The sequence below is a fragment of the Pseudorca crassidens genome, chromosome 12 (genome assembly GCF_039906515.1).
Source record: "Pseudorca crassidens isolate mPseCra1 chromosome 12, mPseCra1.hap1, whole genome shotgun sequence".
NCBI lineage: Eukaryota > Metazoa > Chordata > Mammalia > Artiodactyla > Delphinidae > Pseudorca > Pseudorca crassidens.
The window spans coordinates 60,610,219-60,629,868 of NC_090307.1; the positions used below are offsets into that span (position 1 = coordinate 60,610,219).

The 19,650-nt window shown below is 46.2% G+C and overlaps 1 protein-coding gene and 1 long non-coding RNA gene across 2 annotated transcripts in view; both read right to left on the bottom strand.

Annotated features, from left to right (window-relative positions):
* The window catches only part of LAMA1 (laminin subunit alpha 1), a 161,230-nt gene extending 154,354 nt beyond the window's left edge, over positions 1–6,876 (bottom strand). The window contains exon 1 of the mRNA XM_067699663.1: positions 6,694–6,876. Within this exon, the coding sequence (XP_067555764.1) occupies positions 6,694–6,766 (73 nt within the window). The 5' untranslated portion in view covers positions 6,767–6,876. The remainder of the gene's footprint in view (positions 1–6,693) is intronic.
* Positions 6,877–12,657: 5,781 nt separating this feature from the next.
* On the bottom strand, positions 12,658–14,933 carry LOC137204140 (uncharacterized). Its single transcript, XR_010933436.1, has 2 exons — positions 13,429–14,933; positions 12,658–13,220 (listed from the first exon to the last, which is right to left on the bottom strand). It is a non-coding gene; the product is annotated as an uncharacterized lncRNA (long non-coding RNA).
* Positions 14,934–19,650: the final 4,717 nt, after the last annotated feature.

Sequence of the window (19,650 nt, forward strand, 5' to 3'; positions counted from 1 at the left end):
TCAAGTGAGGGAGTCATGGGAACAAATCACACAGCCCAGAGTCAATACCTGACTTTGTGAATCTGGGGGGATGACGGACAGCTGTGGCCAGCGGGTGAAGCCAGGGGGTGCATTATGAAGACAGTGGTTAAGGAGCACCAGTCTCACCGCCATGTGGGACTAGACTAGATGAGCGGATGCTGCCATCAGAGACTTATTCCAAGTGGCTGGCTATAGTCTTCTGGACAGACAGTGATCATCTGCAGTGTAACAAAGAGGAACAAAGGCAAAAAAAACCAAAAAAAAATCAGGGACCTTTTTAAAGGAAGAAACAAAAATGCAGAGGGATGATTTAGATAGGGGGAATACCAAAAAAAGAAAAGAAAGAAAAGGAAGATGAAACCAAGGCGACCGAAAGAATGCCATAAACTGGGAGAAACAGGGAAAGAAGTCATTGGAGCAGGAAAGAATTCCTGTGCTGGGCCTGAGATAACAAGAGAATCGCTTTTAGTGAGTAAAATCCTGCCATTACAAAGAGGTTGGAAGACATTTAAAAGTGGGGTGTACAATAATCAGCATCGTGGAGCGAGGTTTTTCTCCTTTCTGAATGTCCCCTCTTAAGTAAAAATGATCTGCTAAACTTAAGCATCTTTTATATTGTTGTAAAGAGTTTCCTGAGGTTCTGGCAGGAAATTATGGAGCAATGCCACAAAATGCAGGAAATCCTTCAGGGAATGGGAAAAGACGGCACTTTCCATAAATACTCATGGAGCTAAATCTGACGTTCCCATCAGCAAGGCAGGAGGTTCTCTGGCACAAGAACTGGAGTCATACTGCCTGCTGGGCCAGCAGATCTGACTTCAAAGATAAGTTCAGGAATGAAGAGATTCGGACTTCAAATGGTTGAATCAAAAAAGGGAAAAAATGCACACACACGCTGAAATCAGGATCTGATGTGTTTCCACAGCATCGTTTCTGGATTAACCTCTGAGGTAAATGCTTACCTAGGCAAGAATGTTATCCACCACGCTGGTGTGGAATCTCAGTGTTTCCATTGTCTGTCTCCTGCCCCTAAGCAAGACAGAAAATCACTGGGAACGAGTTACCCCAAAGAAAGCTCTCCCGATCCAGCCCTGAGAAAACAAAGACGCTGGTGGCAAGCATCTGTGCCGTGAAATGGTTACTCTGAGCGCTGTCACCTCAGTACAAAGGACATGAAGATGCAATGAACCCAGCTGGAGTGCAGCATTTTACACTGAAATAGCTCCCTGGCGGGCATGTCCCAACAGAACCCAAGTTCACGAACTTACCTAAATTACTTCTATAAAGGAGTTTCTTCTCCTCATTAATTTTGAAATGCATTTATTTACTCAATTGTCCATGGATACACGCTAGGATTTTAGAAATAAGACGAGTAAAATCATTATTTGCAAGCATGTAAATAAGCTACATACATCCTTCTTAGGAGACTATAGTTTATCTTGTTCATCCAAACATTTCTGAGGAATATCAGTAACAGGTTCAGCTAAGGTCTCAGAGCACGAGTTCTCTCTGGTTATCTCCACTTAACTTTGTATTCAAGGTACAGGTACAGGCTTAACTTTATTCATCAGGAATTATTACTTGTTGATGTTGTTTTTGTTGTTTTGCGGTACGCGGGCCTCTCACCGCCGCGGCCTCTCCCGCTGTGGAGCACAGGCTCCGGACGCGCAGGCTCAGCGGCCATGGCTCACGGGCCTAGCCGCTCCGCGGCATGTGGGATCCTCCCGGACCGGGGCACGAACCCGTGTCCCCTGCATCGGCAGGCGGATGCTCAACCACTGCGCCACCAGGGAAGCCCAGGAATTATTTTTAAAATTTAAGTTTTTCTGTGTCTGCCATTGTCGTTCCAGTAATAAATCATACTTTTTAGAAAAATAAATAACACACTATCCTTAACTTCTGATAGAGTTATTCTTAAACTTAACCTCTCTACATCATAAATCGTCTAAATATATATTTTTTTAATTATTTACAGCTTCAGGAATAGCTTATTAATGCTACAGTAAGCAATACTTTCAGAAGGAGTACAGGGTCATGAAAGCAATCAATGAGCTAGTTTTTAAATTCCAAAAGATCTAGGAAACAAGGCTCTAATACCGTCTGTCAAAGGCCACGTTGAAAGGGACAAGTTGGAAAGTGAAAAGTCGGTAAGTGTAGACATTGATTAAGTGATGCATTTAACATCCGGCAGCAGGGATATTAAAGAAATAGCATGAAGGAAGGGCAGTGGAGATAGGAAGAGTGTTTCCTGTTTTATCAGGAAATAACTAGTACCTTTCTTATACTATTAGGAAGTGCTAGGGAGGAAGCAGGTTTTAGGAAGTAGCTTGCTTTTAGGAGTTACATGAAGAAACATGTAAGGAAAGATACTCAAGAAACTCAAAACCGTAGTTGCCTCAGAAGTAGGTGACTTAACCTTTTCTATATACCCTTTGGTATCTTTTGAACTTTGTACCATGGGCATGGATTACCTATTCAAAAATAGTTTTTAAAGTTACTTGATTCGTGAATAAAGATAATTAATCTCAATGTGGCTCAACCAAGACAGGTGGTTAGTAACCACCAGGAACATGGCACAGCGATGGACATCCAGTTGGGAATAAAACAGCCCCTGCCCTCAGGAAGCCCAGGTCAGTGGGTGAGACAGATCAGTGAGCCACTTGCTTAGGCCACCAGGAGAAGGACAACAATAGTGCTAAGGGACCAGAGCACCAGGAGTCCAGGGAAGGGCACATCATAAATACTTCAGCAATGACGGTACCGGGGAGGTTTCTGGGGGTTTTAGACTGCAAATGGGAGGCTTGTCCAGCACTGAATAGCCCATGTGCCCGGCATCACTGGTCAGCTATGAACAGGGGCACGTTTGTCCCCAGGTAACACCCTGAGCTCTGGGCCAGCAGGCCAGCTGGGTCCCAGCCTCCTCCTTTAGCCCCATGGGATTCTCCAATGTCATTTTGTGTGTCTGTGTTATGAAATCAGGAGTTTGAGAGGCGTTAGTCCAAGCCTATAGGGTGGTACTTCTAGAAAAATCACGGTGATGGTGGTGCCGAAGATGGAGAGGAGAGGAAGAGGGAGGCCCAATGAGAGAATCGTCACAATATTTCATGGGAAAGACAAACAGTTCCTGAGCCTAGTCAGCAGTGGGGACAAAAATGGGAGATGGATTGCACAGATTTTCAAGAGATAAAATCAACAAGTCTTAATGCCCAAATGAATGTGGGTCCAGGATGGTGAGGACGCACCACAGGCGGGACAGTTAAGACCATCACCATGGACTGCGTGCCTATGATGCTGACATGCCCAACGCTGGCCAATTTTCTCCCTGTGTTACTGAATCACATCAGTTCTCTGCATTTCACAGATCCAGAGATGCTGAGAAACTTAACCAACATCACGGCTCGTCAAAGTGACAGGTCTGGCATTTGAGCCCAAGACTACTTGATTCCAAACCCAGACTCCAAATTCCAGAGAATACAGCTGGCAAGAGGGCCTCCCAATAGTTCTGTGCAAAACAGTAATAATGATGCTTATTGAGGGCTGATCCTGGGTTAGGCACTGTTCTAAGAACTTATCTTGCATTCTTTCATTTCATCATGAACAGCCTCTCCAAGGAGGCACCATTACTGCTCCCACTTACAGATGGTGAAACCAAAGCACAGAGAGGTTAAGTAACTTGCCCAATTTCCCACAGCTTGTAAAGCCAAAAAGTAAAACACCTAAAGCTTAAAGGCAAATCTTGTCCTTTCTCCATAAAAACCTACTGTAGGGCTTCCCTGGTGGCGCACTGGTTGAGAGTCTGCCTGCCGATGCAGAGGACACGGGTTCATGCCCCGGTCCGGGAGGATCCCACATGCCGTGGAGCGGCTGGGCCCGTGAGGCATGGCTGCTGAGCCTGTGCGTCCGGAGCCTGTGCTCTGCAACGGGAGAGGCCACAACAGTGAGAGGCCCACGTACCGCAAAAAAACAAAACAAAACAAAACAAAAAAACCTACTGTAGATGATAATGAATATCTGTAGAAACTTATGAATTATTCTAAAATTGTAGGGTGTCTCAAGGAAGATTACCTTGAAATAAGTGGTCATATAAACATTTTACAATACTCGCGATTCTAAGAGTGGCACGAGACACTAGGGAACAGCATGTGTTTATTTCACATCCTTGTTGCATTTGAATTCTCGATCGTGCTATATTAACTACAGATGTAGGCTTTATATTAATGTCTGGAAAAGTGGAAGAGAAAAAAGGAATGGGCCAAAGTCTGGGATACATAGGAAGTGGGCAGTGATGTTTTTATTACACAATCCTTGTTTCCAACTGCTAAAATAAGTATTTTTTCTTGGCCCTTACTTGGGGAATACAGCTACAGGAAAGAAAAATGCACCTTTGAAAGCCATTCAGGTACACACTTCACTGGAGAGCACATACACGCTAAATTTGAATGCTATATCATTTATGAGAATGAAGTAAATTTCTTCTAGTCATAGTACAGATTTTTTCCCCTATCCTTGGAATTGTCTATTTTTACTAAGAAAAAAAAAAAAAACCAGTTCAAAACAAGAGTTGCTGAGCTGACCTGTGAAGCAACTATAAACCATGTAATTGCCAGCTGTGGACGTAACACAACATCATTGTTAGAAATATACCACCTAGTATTTTATACTTAGGAATAGCTCACTTTCCACAGGTTACATCTCAAAGGAACTGAGCTATTGGGTCACATACCATGAGATGTAAAGTAATCCAGAGAGGCTGTGAAATGATAGAGAATTCCTAATAATCTGAACGCTATGATTGCTTTAAAAAATATAAGCACCACATAACTAACTCACTGATGATGCTAGTCAGAATTATTTTATTATTATATTATGACCAGATTACACCATTTCACTAGTCATTCATGCTATATACATGGGGTCCCAACTTATATTTTAAAAAGTCAAAACTCCCTTAAAGGCGCCTGTTAGGAAGGGTGATGGTTGTGGGGTAAGGACTGAAAATCTGGAAGGTAGTGTGAAGGATTCAAAGGCTCCCACGCAGTGGGTGGTTTTCCGCAGCATCTTAAAGCAGGAAAGCCCCACACGGTCCCACTTTCTCCAAACACGATTCACAGCCGCCCAGGCCAAGTGCTGAGCCCAGAGGGGGGCGGAAAACACTCAGGGCATCTCCCCAGTCCAGGACTTTCAATTTCTTAGAACAAGGAAGCTGAGTCCAGCTGCTCTCCCTCCACCCTGTGGGAAACCAGGCTTTTCACTGTCAGCAAAACGAGAGAAAGGCGCTCAGCTCGAAGAGTCCAAGCCCGCTCTCCCGCAAGGCCGGCCCCTTTCTTCCCGGGATAACTATGTAAATTCCCTGCATCCCAGCCCCCGCCTCGCGCAGAACGGACGCCCAGCCATTCAAAGCGTGTCGCTCGCTCCGGTCCAGCGCTTCCACCACGAATGCGCCAATGAATGGGACGGGCTGCAGAGTTCACAGCTCAGCACGATGCCAAACACCCATCTTTCCCACGGGGTATTTCGTGTTCTGCTTGCCTACTTTTTTTTTTTTAATTGGAGTTTAGTTGCTTTACAATGTTGTGTTAGTTTCTACTGTACAGCAAAGTAAATCAGCTATACGTATACATATATCCCTTCTTTTTTGGATTTCCTTCCCTTTTAGGTCACCACAGAGCCTTGAGTAGAGTTCCCTGTGCTATACAGTCGGTTCTCATTAGTTATGTGTTTTATACATAGTAGTGTATTGGCATATATACACCGCCTACCTACTTTTGGCCTGTACTTTCCTCCGTTTTTAATGGCACGTGTATTTGTAGGAGCATGCCCGCGGTCACGTATTGCATACATTAAGACGTTTTCAACAAATATTTGTGACCGCCTAGCCAACAGCCGGCGCCGAGAAGCCTTAGCCTCTGGGGAAAGCGGGCACGGTGTTGTCCACAGAAACCGGAGGGGGGTTTCCCTTGCTCTGGGGCACTGACAGAAGCTTTGAAAGTTCGCTTCGGGTTTCTGTTCTTCACCAACGTTGCTCCGCGAGTCAGCGTGTCCGCGAAGCCAGCCAGCGTCCAAGTTCCCGCTCCCACACCCCGAAGTGACCACCGTCTATGCTGCGAGGGAACGGCCGGTTCGGTCACTTCGGGGCCTGCACCCAGCGCGCCCGGGAGGCGCGTCCGGGCCCTGTACGCCGCCCGCGGCCGGTTCCCACGTCCTCTCCTCCCCGCGCACTACCCGCGCGCCGGCCCGCCCCGAGTGGCCATGGGACCGCCCCCTTTCCCGGCCGCGGACCACCAGCTTTCCGCCGCCGGTCAGTGGCGGGGACTCTGTGGGCGCCTTTCCCATTCACTCTCCGCCCACCCGCCGCAGCCCAGACCGAGAGCCGGGCCAGCGCGGCTCTCCATAGGGGCTCCCGGGTCGCCAAGCCAGACCCGGGGACCCAGAGCCCGAGGAGGGGAAGCCCGAGGCGCGGATGAGGAGGCTGCGTCCGTCAGGGGTGCTCCCCCAGCCCTCTCCCCACCCCGGCCGGGCGACCTTTCCAGGGGCCGCGCGGGAGACCCACGTGTCTGGTCCCCGCTCAGGGGTGAACGCGGATGCGCGCACCGACCTCAGGCGCGGCCAGGCGTGGGGCTTTGTCCCGTAGCCTCCCGCCCGCCAGGGGACCGGGACGCGACCCGGGCTCACCTCTCTGCTGGCCCTGCACGGCGACCCAGAGCAGCGAGGCCAGGAGCGCCAGCCCCGCGCCGCCGCCACGCATCTCGTCTCTGCCGTTCGGGTGGCTCCGGGGAAAAAGCGGCGACCGCGCGCCGGGACTCGGCGGAGCGCGAGTCTGCGCTCCTGCGGGCCCCTCGGACACACCCCCGCCGACCTCCGCCGCGCCCGGCCCCGCCCCGCGGCCTTCATCGGAGACCCCTCCCCCTGGAGACCTCCTCCCCCAGCCCGGAGACCCCTCTCCAAGGAGACCTCCCACCCACTCCGAGAGCCCTCCCCATGGAGGCTCCTCCCCCCGGAGACCTCCCCCCGCCCCGAGAGCTTTCCTCCGCCTCTCCAGAGACCCCTCCCCACAGAGACTCCCTTCCCCCAAGGCCCCTCACTCCCGAGGCTCCCGCGCTCGGCCCGCGGGGACCGCCAGAGCCATCCCACAACTCGGAGGTGGCGTGGGGGTCGACCCGCTGCAGCCGCGGGCTCGGAGTTGGGGGGTGGGCGGAGAAAGTGGGATGGAGGGGGTGCGGGGGAGATCTGCCGAAGTTGGCCGAGGCGGATGGATCCGAGAAAGTATTTGCCCTGTTGACCTTTCCCGCTCCAGCGCGGCCCTGCAGCCGAGCCCCCGCCGACGCCGCCGCTGCCCCTGCCGCCGCCGTCGCCGCCGCCGGGACCGCCGCTCTTCTAGTCCGCGCCCGAGGGGCCCCGGCCTCGCCCCGAGGATGGGACCCCGGGCCTACTGACCGGCGCCCCTGTCCCCCAGGGGGTGGTGGCTCGGGCCTGGCCGAGAGCCTCCCCTCCCAGGAAGGGACTCTCTGGGGCTTTTAGCTGCCAGCCTCCCCGCTCTGCCGTTGGCAAAGGATTTTGTAAAGATTTTTCTGAAAATGAGTTGTAATTTGTTTCCCACTTTGCCTAAGAAAAGCAAGAAGGATTGCTTGGATTTAATTATTATCATTAGCATACCCTTACTGTTCAAGAAAGAGGGCTTATGGAGGGGAGCGGAGTTCAGTCTTAACAGGAGATTTCAACAGCTTTGTTCTTTTTTTAAAACTACATCTGGTCCCCGTTAAAGAATTTTTAATTTCCTCTGATTTTTTTCCTATTGAAAGTATTCATAACACTTTGCAGATCTCACTTTCTCACAATATAAACATGCAAGATAACGTAAGTCACTTATTACGGCCCACGCTCTCATTTTTGTCTTTTTTTTTCTTTTTTGCCTCATAGGGAGATAATTTTATTTCAGTTGTGTCAATCAATTTGACAACCTCACCAATTACATTTTTCTCAAGACATATCCTTCCCCACTTAATAAAATATCATTATAATATTAGCAATTATTATTACTTTTAATCATAGAAGTACAGAACAAAAAGGTAGAATTTGGCCCTTTAAAAAGGATGCAATATGGCTGGGTAAGAAGGTACTCATCACAGTACTGAATTTAAAATGCAGACGTTCTTAACTATTAAAATATTTAAGTATTAAAGTATTAAGTATTTAACAAATCAATGATGACATTCAGTCATCATTTAATAAGTAATCAAGGATTGAGCATTTAATATTAAAAGAATTACAAGTGTTTCTGCACTGAAATAACTTTGTATTTACATTATACACATACAGATATATCTTTTTGAGTGTCTTAAGAGCATTCATGTAGATTAGCTCATGGGATCTTCCCAATTCTAAAAGATGCAATTACCCTTGTATGAGAGATTAGGAAGTGAGTTCAGGGGGTTTAGGTCCCAATGTCAGTGAATGTCCCGTCCAGAGCTAGTCCCTAGATCCGATTTCTGGTCCTGCGTTCTCTCCCTAGCTGCACTGAGACCGTGGAGGATGAGCTGAAAGGCAACAGGGGAATCACGAGGGGTCACCTGTCCCCCCCATATCCTGGGTTCCTAGAAAGTCCCTCTGGACTTCAATCAGACCTTGTCTTTGAACTGCAGACAGGGAACTCAGGCTCCTGATTTAGGGAAACGAAGGGTCAGCACATCTGAGGAGTGAATAAGAAGCATCAAAAGTTGCCAAGTTGGCCTGTTCTGTCACTGCTCAAAATTAAGCAGAAAGATTTCAGCGAAAGAAGAATTTCAGAAGCCACTTTAATGACTTGGATAAGATAATGACTTTAATGACTTGGATAAGATAAATCTTGGATAAGATGGAACAGTAAAAATGTCACAATTCTACGTGTCTTATGAAACCCTGCAGTGCAAATGTTCCCATTCTTTAGCAGGCTTGGAAATATCTAAATTAGCTACAGCACCATGGAAGGTCAGAGGTGGCCTGTTCAAGGTGAAAACGATATAAGAATGTTCATGTTTTGTGAGAAAGTAGAAATTCAGCTCAACCAGGCACCCAAAGATGCTGGCTTCAATGTCACCTGTAAATAAAGAACAAGGACAATGCCTAAATGCTAGGCAAGGGTTAAATGGTTAATAATTTATAGTAATCAAGTGATAAGCTAATATGTACCCATTTTTAAAGTATGAAAACTTTAAAAACTTACAAAAAACATTAAGTAAGAAAAGCAAAATTCCAGTTAACGTGGGCATCCTGGTTATAATTATATAAAATAGCACATGTGTAAACAAGACACTAGAAGGCAGGTTACAGAAGAAAACTGTTGTGTTCAGCTGATAAGAGGGCAAATGGTGGGGTAGGTGCTTCTAACAATGATAAAGAACTTGAGCCAGGCTCAGAGACGGCTCTCATTCCCCCTCACTTACTAGAAATGACATTGTGGGCAAGTTTCCTCATCCGTAACATAGGAATAATAATAGTGCCAACTTCCTTCATTCAACAAATACTTTTTGAGTGCCTGTTAAGTATCAGGTGCGATGGATTCACCATTAAACTAGACAGGGTCTCACCTCTGTGGAGTATTCAGTCTGACAGTTAAGACAGAAAGAAAAGTATACTAAAATTATAAACGTAATAAGTTCTGTAAAGGAAACAACAGTTCACTGAGATAGAGAATTTGAGACCAAGCATTGATCGGGCAGTTTGGGAAGGTTTTGCTGAGAAACTTCGTCGTAAGGATTCAACGATCCAATGTCTATAAATCACCCACACTCTGCCTAACATACACTAAATGCTCAAGAAAGATGAATTATTATTTCAATTTTTTTCTAATACTACTATATTTTTCAATTAAAAGAAAAAAAAAACCCTGCTCGATTATGAACATGTTTCAGAACAAGAGTTCAGACAGAGTGAGACAGGCTAGATCAGAGCTTTCAGAACCACTTGGGGGATCTTGTTAAAATGCAGACTCCAGTGCAGTAGGGCTGGGATTGGAGGCCTGAGTTTCTGCATCTCTAACAAGCTCCTGGGTGATGCTGATGCTGTTGGTAGGCAGAGCTCACCTTGAACAGAAGTCCCTGGCTTGCCTGTCCTTGATCTTGCCTGCAGATTGGAATCAATGGAGGAGTTTGAAAAGATACTGATGTTCATTTCTACTCCCAGAGATTCAGGTTCAGTTGGTAAGGGGTGCAGTCTAGACATTAAAATATTTTAAGGCTCTCCAGGTGCTAACGTGCAACAAAATTGGAGAAACCCTGGGCTAGACTGGCCAGCTCCTGCAGGGAAGTTAATCCAGGTCTAGTCATTGGTGGCTGGGCAGGCTGGAGGAGCCAGTCTCAGAGAAGTATGGTCACAGGCAAGAGGAGGAAGCACGGCCTGACAGATGTTTTCCCTCGAGGACAGACAGCCACGTAGCAGGAACCCAGCCAGTGATGCCCAGAGCATGAGGCAGGACCGTTTCTCTGGAGGCTTGGAATAAGCAAGGCTGCCCTTTAGTTCTAAAGGAATTTAGATTCCAGGCAGGGACATCATACTAGGATCTAGGCACCAAGCCTGGAGTATACAGCTGGGGGGGTTAATTACCAGGAAAGAGGTAAGAGGTCAGTCACTAAAATTGGGTTATGGTGTCAGAATCTGATCCAAGGCAAAGCTAAAGAGGCTGAGTGTAAGCTAAGCTTCTTAACGTCCCGCGGCAATAAATAAGGTGATTAGGAGACTAAGCCTTAGGCAGGCGTGAGGGGTGCTGGTCCAGTAGACAGAGTAAGCAAATTAGGGATGGAGGCCGAATAGTGCACCCCAAAGATGTGCACGTCCTAATGGCTGGAACCTGGGAGGATGTTATGCTACGTGACAAAATGCATGAAAAGTTGCAGCATGATTCAATAGGAATTTTTACAATAACTTTATCTATTGATATTTATTCATTCATAACCCCAAACTGGAACCAAGCCACGTGTCCATCTCCAGGAGAATGGATTTTAAAATGTTGGATGTTTTGCAATGGAATGTTACTTGATAGTAAAGCAGAATGAACTACTGGCTCACACACCACATGAATGCATTTAAAAAAGAATTTTGCTGGGCTTCCCTGGTAGCTCAGTGGTTAACAATCTGCCTGCCAATGCAGGGGACGCAGGTTCGAGTCCTCATCTGGGAAGATCCCACATGCCGCAGAGCAACTAAGCCCGTGCACCACAACTACTGAGCCTGCGCTCTAGAGCCCACGAGACACAACTACTGAGCCTGCACGCCACAGCTACTGAAGCCTGTGAGCTACAACTACTGAGCCCATGCACCTAGAGCCCGTGCTCTGCCACAAGAGAAGCCACCACAATGAGAAGCCCACACACTGCAATGAAGAGTAGCTTCTGCTCGCCTCAACTAGAGAAAGCCCACGTGCAGCAACGAAGATCCAACGCAGCCAAAAATTTAAAAATAAATAAAAAATTAAAAAAACATTATGGTAAGAGAAAGAAGCCAGACCCAAAAGAGTCTATTAAGGGAAGTTTAGCAACAGGCAAAACTAATCAAAAGAGTGCTTGCCTATGGAGAGAGTGAAGATTGACTGGAAAAAAACAAAAGGGAACCTGGGGTCATGGAAATGTTCTGTATCCTGGTTGGGGTGTTGGTTTTATGCATACAAACATTCACCAAAATTCATTCAATTATATAGATTTAGGGTCCATGCATTTCTCTGAATAAATAAGGATCTTGAGATGAAGTGATTTTCCTGGGTTTTCTGGGTGGGCCCAATGTAATCCCAGAGGTCCCTGTAAGTGAAACGGGAGGTGGGAGGGGAGGGGAGGAGAATCAGGGAGATTTAGGGTGACACAACCGAACCTGCCATTGATGGCTTTGAAGACAGGGGAAGGGGACCGTGTTCCAGAAATTCGGCAGCTTCTAGAGGCTGGAAAGGCAGGGAAACACATTCTCCCCCAGAGGCTCCGGAAAGAACCAGCTCTGAGGACACATTGACTTCAGCCAAGTGAAAGTCCATTTCGGACTTCAGACTTCCAGAACTGTAAGACAATAAATTCCAGTTGTTTTAAGGCACTAAATTTATGGTGATTTGTGATAGCTGCAATGGGGAACCAAGATACTAGGTAAAGACTGTGGCCCAGAAATCAGATATAGATGCTATTAGGGGGGAAAAATAATAAGTAGCTAAAATCTAAGCAGATAAAAATTGAGATCTAAGCAGATACTGAAGATTCCATTCGTGTCCATGATAAAGAAAGATCAGGAAAAGGGAATAATTTGAAGAAATTACATGAATTATTAAGGAGAAGGGAAAAAAAGAATAGAAGGTCTCAGAGCTCAGCAGTAGAGGAGGGCCTGGGGCCTGGGGAGGGACAGGACTGCTTTTCTGAGGGACTGTGAGGTTTATAAGCTTTGGTCTTCGGGTAAGAACTGATGTTCTATAAACTCTGTAAACGAGTGGGCAAAGCAGGTATAAAGTGACAGGCAGGACTCTGCTTGTAGCCCAAGGGGACAGATAGCTACTTGCCTCCTGAGATCCAGGCTTCTCTTCTGAACACATGGTCACCCAGGTGGGACTACATTTCCAGCCTCCCTTGCAGCTAGGCAGAAATAGTATTAGTCTGCCCAGGCTGCTGTAACAGAATACCACGGACTGGAGGCTTAAGCAACATGAATTTATTTTCTCGCAGATCTGAAGTCCAAGATCAGGATTCCAGCTTATTCTGTTCCTGGTGAGACCTCTCCCAGCCTAGTAAATGGCCAGTCTTCTTGCTGTGTTTCCATATGGCCTTTCCTGTGTGTGCAGATAGAAAGCTCTTTGCTATCTCTTCCTACAAGGACATAGTCCTATTGGATCAGGGTCCCACCCTATTAACTTCATTTAACCTTAATTACTTCCTGAGAGGCCCCATCTGCAAGTACAGCCACACTTAGGGGTTAGGGCTTCAATAAGGAATTTGAAGAGGACACAAACATTCAGTCCATAACAGACTCTGATCAGGTTCAAGCCAACAGGATATGAGCAGAGGTGAAGTGTATGACTTCAGTCCACCTTCAACTGAAGACCTCCTTGCCCTGCATTGCTGGGTCGGCCCCTGTTCCACCGGCTTAAACTCACATGTTGTTTTGCCATGAAGCTTCTACCCCACAACAGGGGGCCAGTCCAGGAGGATGGCAAAGGAACATAAATAACTTCATGAAAGAGAGCTGCCTTGCTGCCAGGACTGCATTTTGGAAGAAAGAAATAAAATGTTGTTAAGCTAAGCCACTGTATTTTGAAGTCCTTTATAAAGTCAACATAGTCTTACCCTAATACATCCTATAACCCCCCAAAACAGGCTCTCTATGTAGTTAACAGAAGTAACTCATCATGACTTTCCACCAGATTATTTTAAAATTAAAATAGAAAATTTTTAAGATAGCTAAGCTTACTTAATGAACTAGCCACTCCACAAGAGTCAGCTTCAAAAGAAGTTAAGAGGGCTTCCCTGGTGGCACAGTGGTTGAGAGTCCGCCTGCCAATGCAGGGGACACGGGTTCGTGCCCCGGTCCGGGAAGATCCCACATGCCTCGGAGCGGCTGGGCCCGTGAGCCATGGCCGCTGAGCCTGTGCGTCCGGAGCCTGTGCTCTGCAATGGGAGAGGCCACAACAGTGAGAGGCCCGCGTACCGCAAAAAAATGTTAAGATAAATACCATCTCAAAGCCGAAACTTACCCTCAGTGTGCTCCAGGCCTGAGTAGAAAGCTACTTTCTCCCTCACCCTGAATTTCTTAACTTTGAATTAATTTTGATTCAAATAGTATGTCCTCATTACTTCTTACAAGATTTTTCTCTCTTGTTTTGGCTAGTCATAGCTTTTTCTTTTGCCTCAAACATTGTGTCTTATATCTGCTTCAATGTCAGGGAAAGTTTTACTTTTCAAAACTCTGTTATTAATATTTGTTTGCAAGAGTACAGAACCACATGAGTAGAATTATAATTAATGTCAGGAGCCTATCATGCCTTGCCTGGTCTAGAACTGCCTTATCAAATGAGAACATTTCTCACCGTTCAATTTAGGCCTGTACTTTTGACAACATTTCTTAGAAAACATTTCTTAAGGAAATTTCCTAGCTTCTCCACTGTCTTTGTAGACATGGATGGGATAGTTTAACCACACTCCCACACACTCTCTGAGAACTACCTTCCCATGGTTCTGTTGTTACCGCAAGAAGACCCAGTTTGCACCACATGACCTTATTCTACCCACCCATATCCAGGCCACCACTCCCCACCTCACCCCCCGTGGCTTGGCCAATCACAGTCACTGTCTGAGACCCCACCTAGGTGGTGTACCTGAATCTTGGCACCATCTTGGTTTTTCAGCCTTCCTTACATCCACCTGCCAATAAACTCTCCTCTTTCTTTAACTATTTTGAGTTGGGTTTTTGTCACTTGAAACTGAGTCTTAATGCACTTTTTAAATATTTATATACCTTCCATTACTGATCATAGAGAATGTCAGGTAGCATCTGCTTTCTGACCCTTAACGGTTTCTTAAAGTGCTTGTATCATTTTACATTTGCAAATCTAAGTTTTCAGAGCATACTTAAAAAATACATTTAATTAGACTTTCACAAGAATTTCATACACAAAACAAGCCATGGCAAAAAATACAGGAATCAGACAGCCTAAGACCAAATACCAGTTCCCACATTTACTTAATTGGGTGATCACTGGGAAATTATTTGGCTTTCTTGTCCTTAGTTTCCTCATCTGTACACATAGAAGACCTATATCAAAAGATGAGAATTGGGCTTCCTTGGTGGCGCAGTGGTTGAGAGTCTGCCTGCTGACGCAGGGGACGCAGGTTCGTGCCCCGGTCTGGGAAGATCCCACATGCCGCGGAGCGTCTGGGCCCGTGAGCCATGGTCTCTGAGCCTGCGCGTCCAGAGCCTGTGCTCTGCAGCGGGAGAGGCCACAACAGTGAGAGGCCCGCGTACAGCAAAAAACAAACAGACAAACAAACAAAAAAAGATGAGAAGGTTCTTAGCATAGTGCCCAGTATCAAGTCAAGTAAGTGTCCAATAATTATTTTCTTCGATTATTGTCATCATCATCAGAGGATTAGAAAGCAATGTTGTTACAGCCACTGTCATGAAGATGGGCAGATTTGTCAGCACAGGCTTATAAAAGGCAGTTGGACACACGTGAAGAGATAAACCATTTTTCATCTTCTTATTTATATGGAAGAAGCACAAGAGACCCTAAGGGGAAAGGCAAACTAGAAACGAACATCTTCCTGAAAGCCAAGTAGTAGATAGCGATTAATGTAAAAGAGCGACCAGCTACAGCAAAACCCAAAAAGATTTTTTAAAAATTTTGGCAGGGAATTGGTCATTAGGGAACTTGGTAAGTGTGTTTTTTCTTTCATGAAGGAAGAGGAAGCCAAATTGGGAGGTGGGGGGTGGTCTGGAAGACAGCTGTTCATAAGGACATGTAAACAACATTTGTCCCCCAGACCCTGCAGGACATCCCTGCCTGCTGGGTATTTGTAACAATGAAAACCTTCAACAGGAAAGTTAGATTTTGAAATCAAGGTTTGCAGCACACAAGAAATTTAAAGCTGGACACAAATTATCTGAAAATTAGGAAATGGATGTTTATTTTAAAATTTATTTTATTGAAGTATTTACAATGTTGTGGTAATTTCTGCTGTACAGCAAAGTGATTCGGTTATACATATATATACATTCTTTTTCATATTCTTTTCCATTATGGTTTATCACAGGATTCTGAATATAGTTCCCTGTGCTATACAGTAGGACCTTGTTGTTTATCCATTCTGTACATAATAGTTTGCATCAGGAAATAGATGTTTATAAAGATACTTGCCGTGTCATTTTCATCCGCCCTGGTTTGGGAGAAGATGCCTACAAACCATCACTGCTTCTGTTTTTTATTAAGGTCGCCTTCTATTCACTCCTTGTGGAGGCAGATATTCTACAATATTCTGCACTTTCAGTTCTCAGAGCATTTCCTTTCTCCATGTTTACCTCCAGATTCCCGTCTTTCCTCTCTTTATAACACCTTCTACATACGTTTCATCAGGAAGTCAATTTACAGTCAAATAACCTAGAAACCTGGTAGTGATCTAGTGGCAGAGACAATATTCAAATTTTAGGAAGAAGACGTTACTAAGAAATAGGATTTGCGGTAGGAATAGACAGCATTCTTCCATCAAAAGGTCCTTTACAGGATTCAGGAAGTAGTTAACTCTGGAAGGCAACGTTGTATATTGGAAATTCAGAAGATCTAAGATTAAAATTGTGTTTCTGGAAAATGTGAGCTATTTGACTCTTGGACAGGTCAATTACCTTCTCTGAGCCTCAGTATTTCTCCTCTGTAAAATCTGGAAAACAACAGATGTTGTAATTACTGCCTCTAATGACAGCAATAATAATAACAGCTACCAGGTACTGAATGTTGAAAGGGTACTTTACACCTGTGATCTCCTGTATTCTGCTTCAGTCTCTGTCCCAGGACTGCATCATGTCCGCTGGACTGCATCATGTCTGCGGAATGAGGCTAGAGAACTACACTGACCAGTGTCTCTTCAACACATGCCCACAGTCGTTAAAGTCGACCTTTAGAATTGCCTGGAGATCTCAGGACCTGCTCTAAACTGTTCACATGTCACTGATTGACCCCATCCTTTCAGAGCTCAGCCGCATTTTCCTCCGGCTAGGATGCCCATCTCTTCCTTTTCCTCCTGTTGAATTGCTGGCCATCCTTCAAGACCCACCTCAAACATCCCAACCCCTAGGCAGCCTTCTGTGATTGGTCCAGTGCTCAAGGACTGCTTTCTCCTTTTTGTCACCAGCGTACCTTGTAATGCAGTCTCCTTCATAACCAACCTGTGGATTTTATTAACCTCTTTTTCACATTAAGCAACGAATGCCTGCCCCTTTCTATTTTATTTTGTCTTACACTTCCCACAGTGTCTGAAACTAGACAAATTCTTGTTGAAAATGATAATAATGTTGCTGCATTCAACACTATGTAATAATGTTGGTGCAGTTCCTGCGTTATGCTAACACGTCACATAAGCTATCTCCAAGTATTCTAAACATCCCAAGGTGGCAGAAGGCAATGTAAGCTACTAAGTATAAACAGAGTTCTCAGTTACAAGCAACACAAGCTGACCCTGGTCACCTTAAAAAGGGCAAGTTAATTCCGGAGATATTTGTGGAGTGGGGAGAATGGGGGTCACAGAATCCACAGGAACCTGGAGGATGGGGCTTGGAGAACGGGTAGGAACCGAGAGAGTTCCAGACGCTCGGCAACAGGCCCAAGGGCAAGGTCTCCCATCCAAACAGAACAGCTGACGCGGACTACAGCCCAAGAGCCATCTGACCTTCAAATGCCCGCTTCATCTTTGTTTTTCTAGCTCAACTTCCAAAACCTGGGGAACCAGTCACTGGCAGAGCTTAAATCCTGTGCCCATGTAGTTTTTTTTTTTGCGGTACGCGGGCCTCTCACTGCTGTGGCCTCTCCCGTTGCAGAGCACAGGCTCCAGACGGGCAGGCTCAGCGGCCATGGCTCACGGGCCCAGCTGCTCCGCAGCCATGTGGGATCTTCCCGGACCGGGGCACGAACCCGTGTCCCCTGCATCGGCAGGCGGACTCTCAACCACTGCGCCACCAGGGAAGTCCTCCAGTAGTTTTGACCAATGGGAAATAGAAGACAAATGAGCCAGACTGAGACGCCCTCTTGCTTCTCTCTACCAGGCACTGCGGGAAGGCCCGGGGCCTCCTTCTCCGCCCAGAGAAGCCGGCAGGCAGACGGGCCTGCTGAGCGCCCGTGAGCTGCTCTGGCTCATGCAGAAGCAGAATCAGCCCTGGCCTCACTCTGCTGCCTCCCCCTCTCCCACCTCTCTTCATTCTCCTCTTCTCCGTTGCCATGGATTTCACCTCCCAGCTAGAGTATCAGCATTTTAATCTTTGCCTCTGCATCTGTGTCTGAGATGCTGGGCTCGGAACAGAGCAACTAGGGACAAGTGGGAAGTTGGTTTGGCTACAGCAGTGAGACCACGGTGTGTAGGGAGAAACTGGGGCGAGGAATTTGAGCTTGAAACAGAAGTGATGGGAAGGGATTATAGATTCTTAAGCAGAGAAACAAGAGTGAAGTCTTTCTTAGAGAAGTCTGTCTGCTGGCAGTGAACAGAAAGTGGAATCAAGCGAAATGGAAGGTGGGTGACTAGGGAGGTGATGGAGGTGAGGTGGGGAGAACGGAGAAGAGAGGGAATGGGGAAAAGTAGGATAAAACGAGATTTCAAAAGAAGAAACACGACTTAGTAACTAATTGGATACAGATGATCAAGGAAATAGGGGATTTACATTTTTCTTTCCAAAACCACAAAAAACTGGTTACATGGGCAGGTGAGCCACTGACAGAGGAAATCACGAGTCCAGTTGTTTGTTGTAGTTTTGATGTTACAAGAGAGTCCAAGGGAGATGTTAGAAAAACAGCTGGAAATTCGAGACAGATGGAGAGTTCCATTCTCTGCATGATCGTGAAGCCACAGACAGAAGTGAGCTCACAAAGTGGGATGCTCAGAGAGAGAGGTAGTGAGGACTCAAGTGAGAACAAGGCGAGGAGGGGCTCCTGGCAGATGGCCGAAGCCTTCTGTGGAAAGGAGGTGCAGAATCATCCACGGAAGGCGAGAGCTAGAGGAAGGAGATTCGAGGAAGGAATAAGACAGAGGGTGAACTAATGGCTATGGTGAGCACTCCAGGAAGCTGTAGGGAAGATGAGTGACACCCACTTTACTGAGCAGTCATGACGCCAGCTGCTTAATCCTCACGTGCAGAATCCACATTTCATTTGTTGAAATGATTGTTCACTTCAATCATCCATTTCAAGGGTAAAACAATAAGAGGCTCCGAGAGGTTAACCAACTTGCTCGAAGTCACACACCTAACATGTATATCAGTTCGTTTCTGCTATGGTCACAAACCACCCCCAAACGTAATGGCTTAGAGCAATCATCATTTCTTTTCCTCCAGACGATTCTGTGGGTGGGCAGGTGGTCCAGTTCAGCGGGGAGCTTTTCCTGCTGGTCTTCCCTGGGCACGTTCACAAGGAACTAGTGATTTAGGGGGTGCCACGGTCGGGATGCCTGGAGCTAAACCACAGGAGAGCAGCATGGTCCGAGGATGCTAATAGATTCCGTGACTTAGAAATTAATAAATTTAGAAGAGATGAAATTAAAATGAGAACAAAATATCCAAAGTAACAGGAACGGAGAGCGAATCTAATGTGTGGTAGAGAGCAGCTGCGTACAGCACATGGTAATAACAACAATGATTAGAGCTAATGGCTGTTGAGCATTTGCAGTGGGCCAGGCACTGCTCTGAGGGCTTTTATGCATGATCTCATTTAATCCCCACCGCAATCCGATCCGGCACGGTCGTTAGCTTTATCTTTCAGTGAGGAAACAGGCTCAACATGCCTGGTAGCTTAACCAAGATGAATCCAGGCAGAGGGGTCAGGAGTTTGGAATTTGGAAGAAAGGTTTGATTGAGTGATTACAGTCTTGGTGTAGATGTCTTAGAATAATGAATTCCAGGACGTGAGCCTGTTGGATGCTGACTAATACAAAGAAAAGTTTT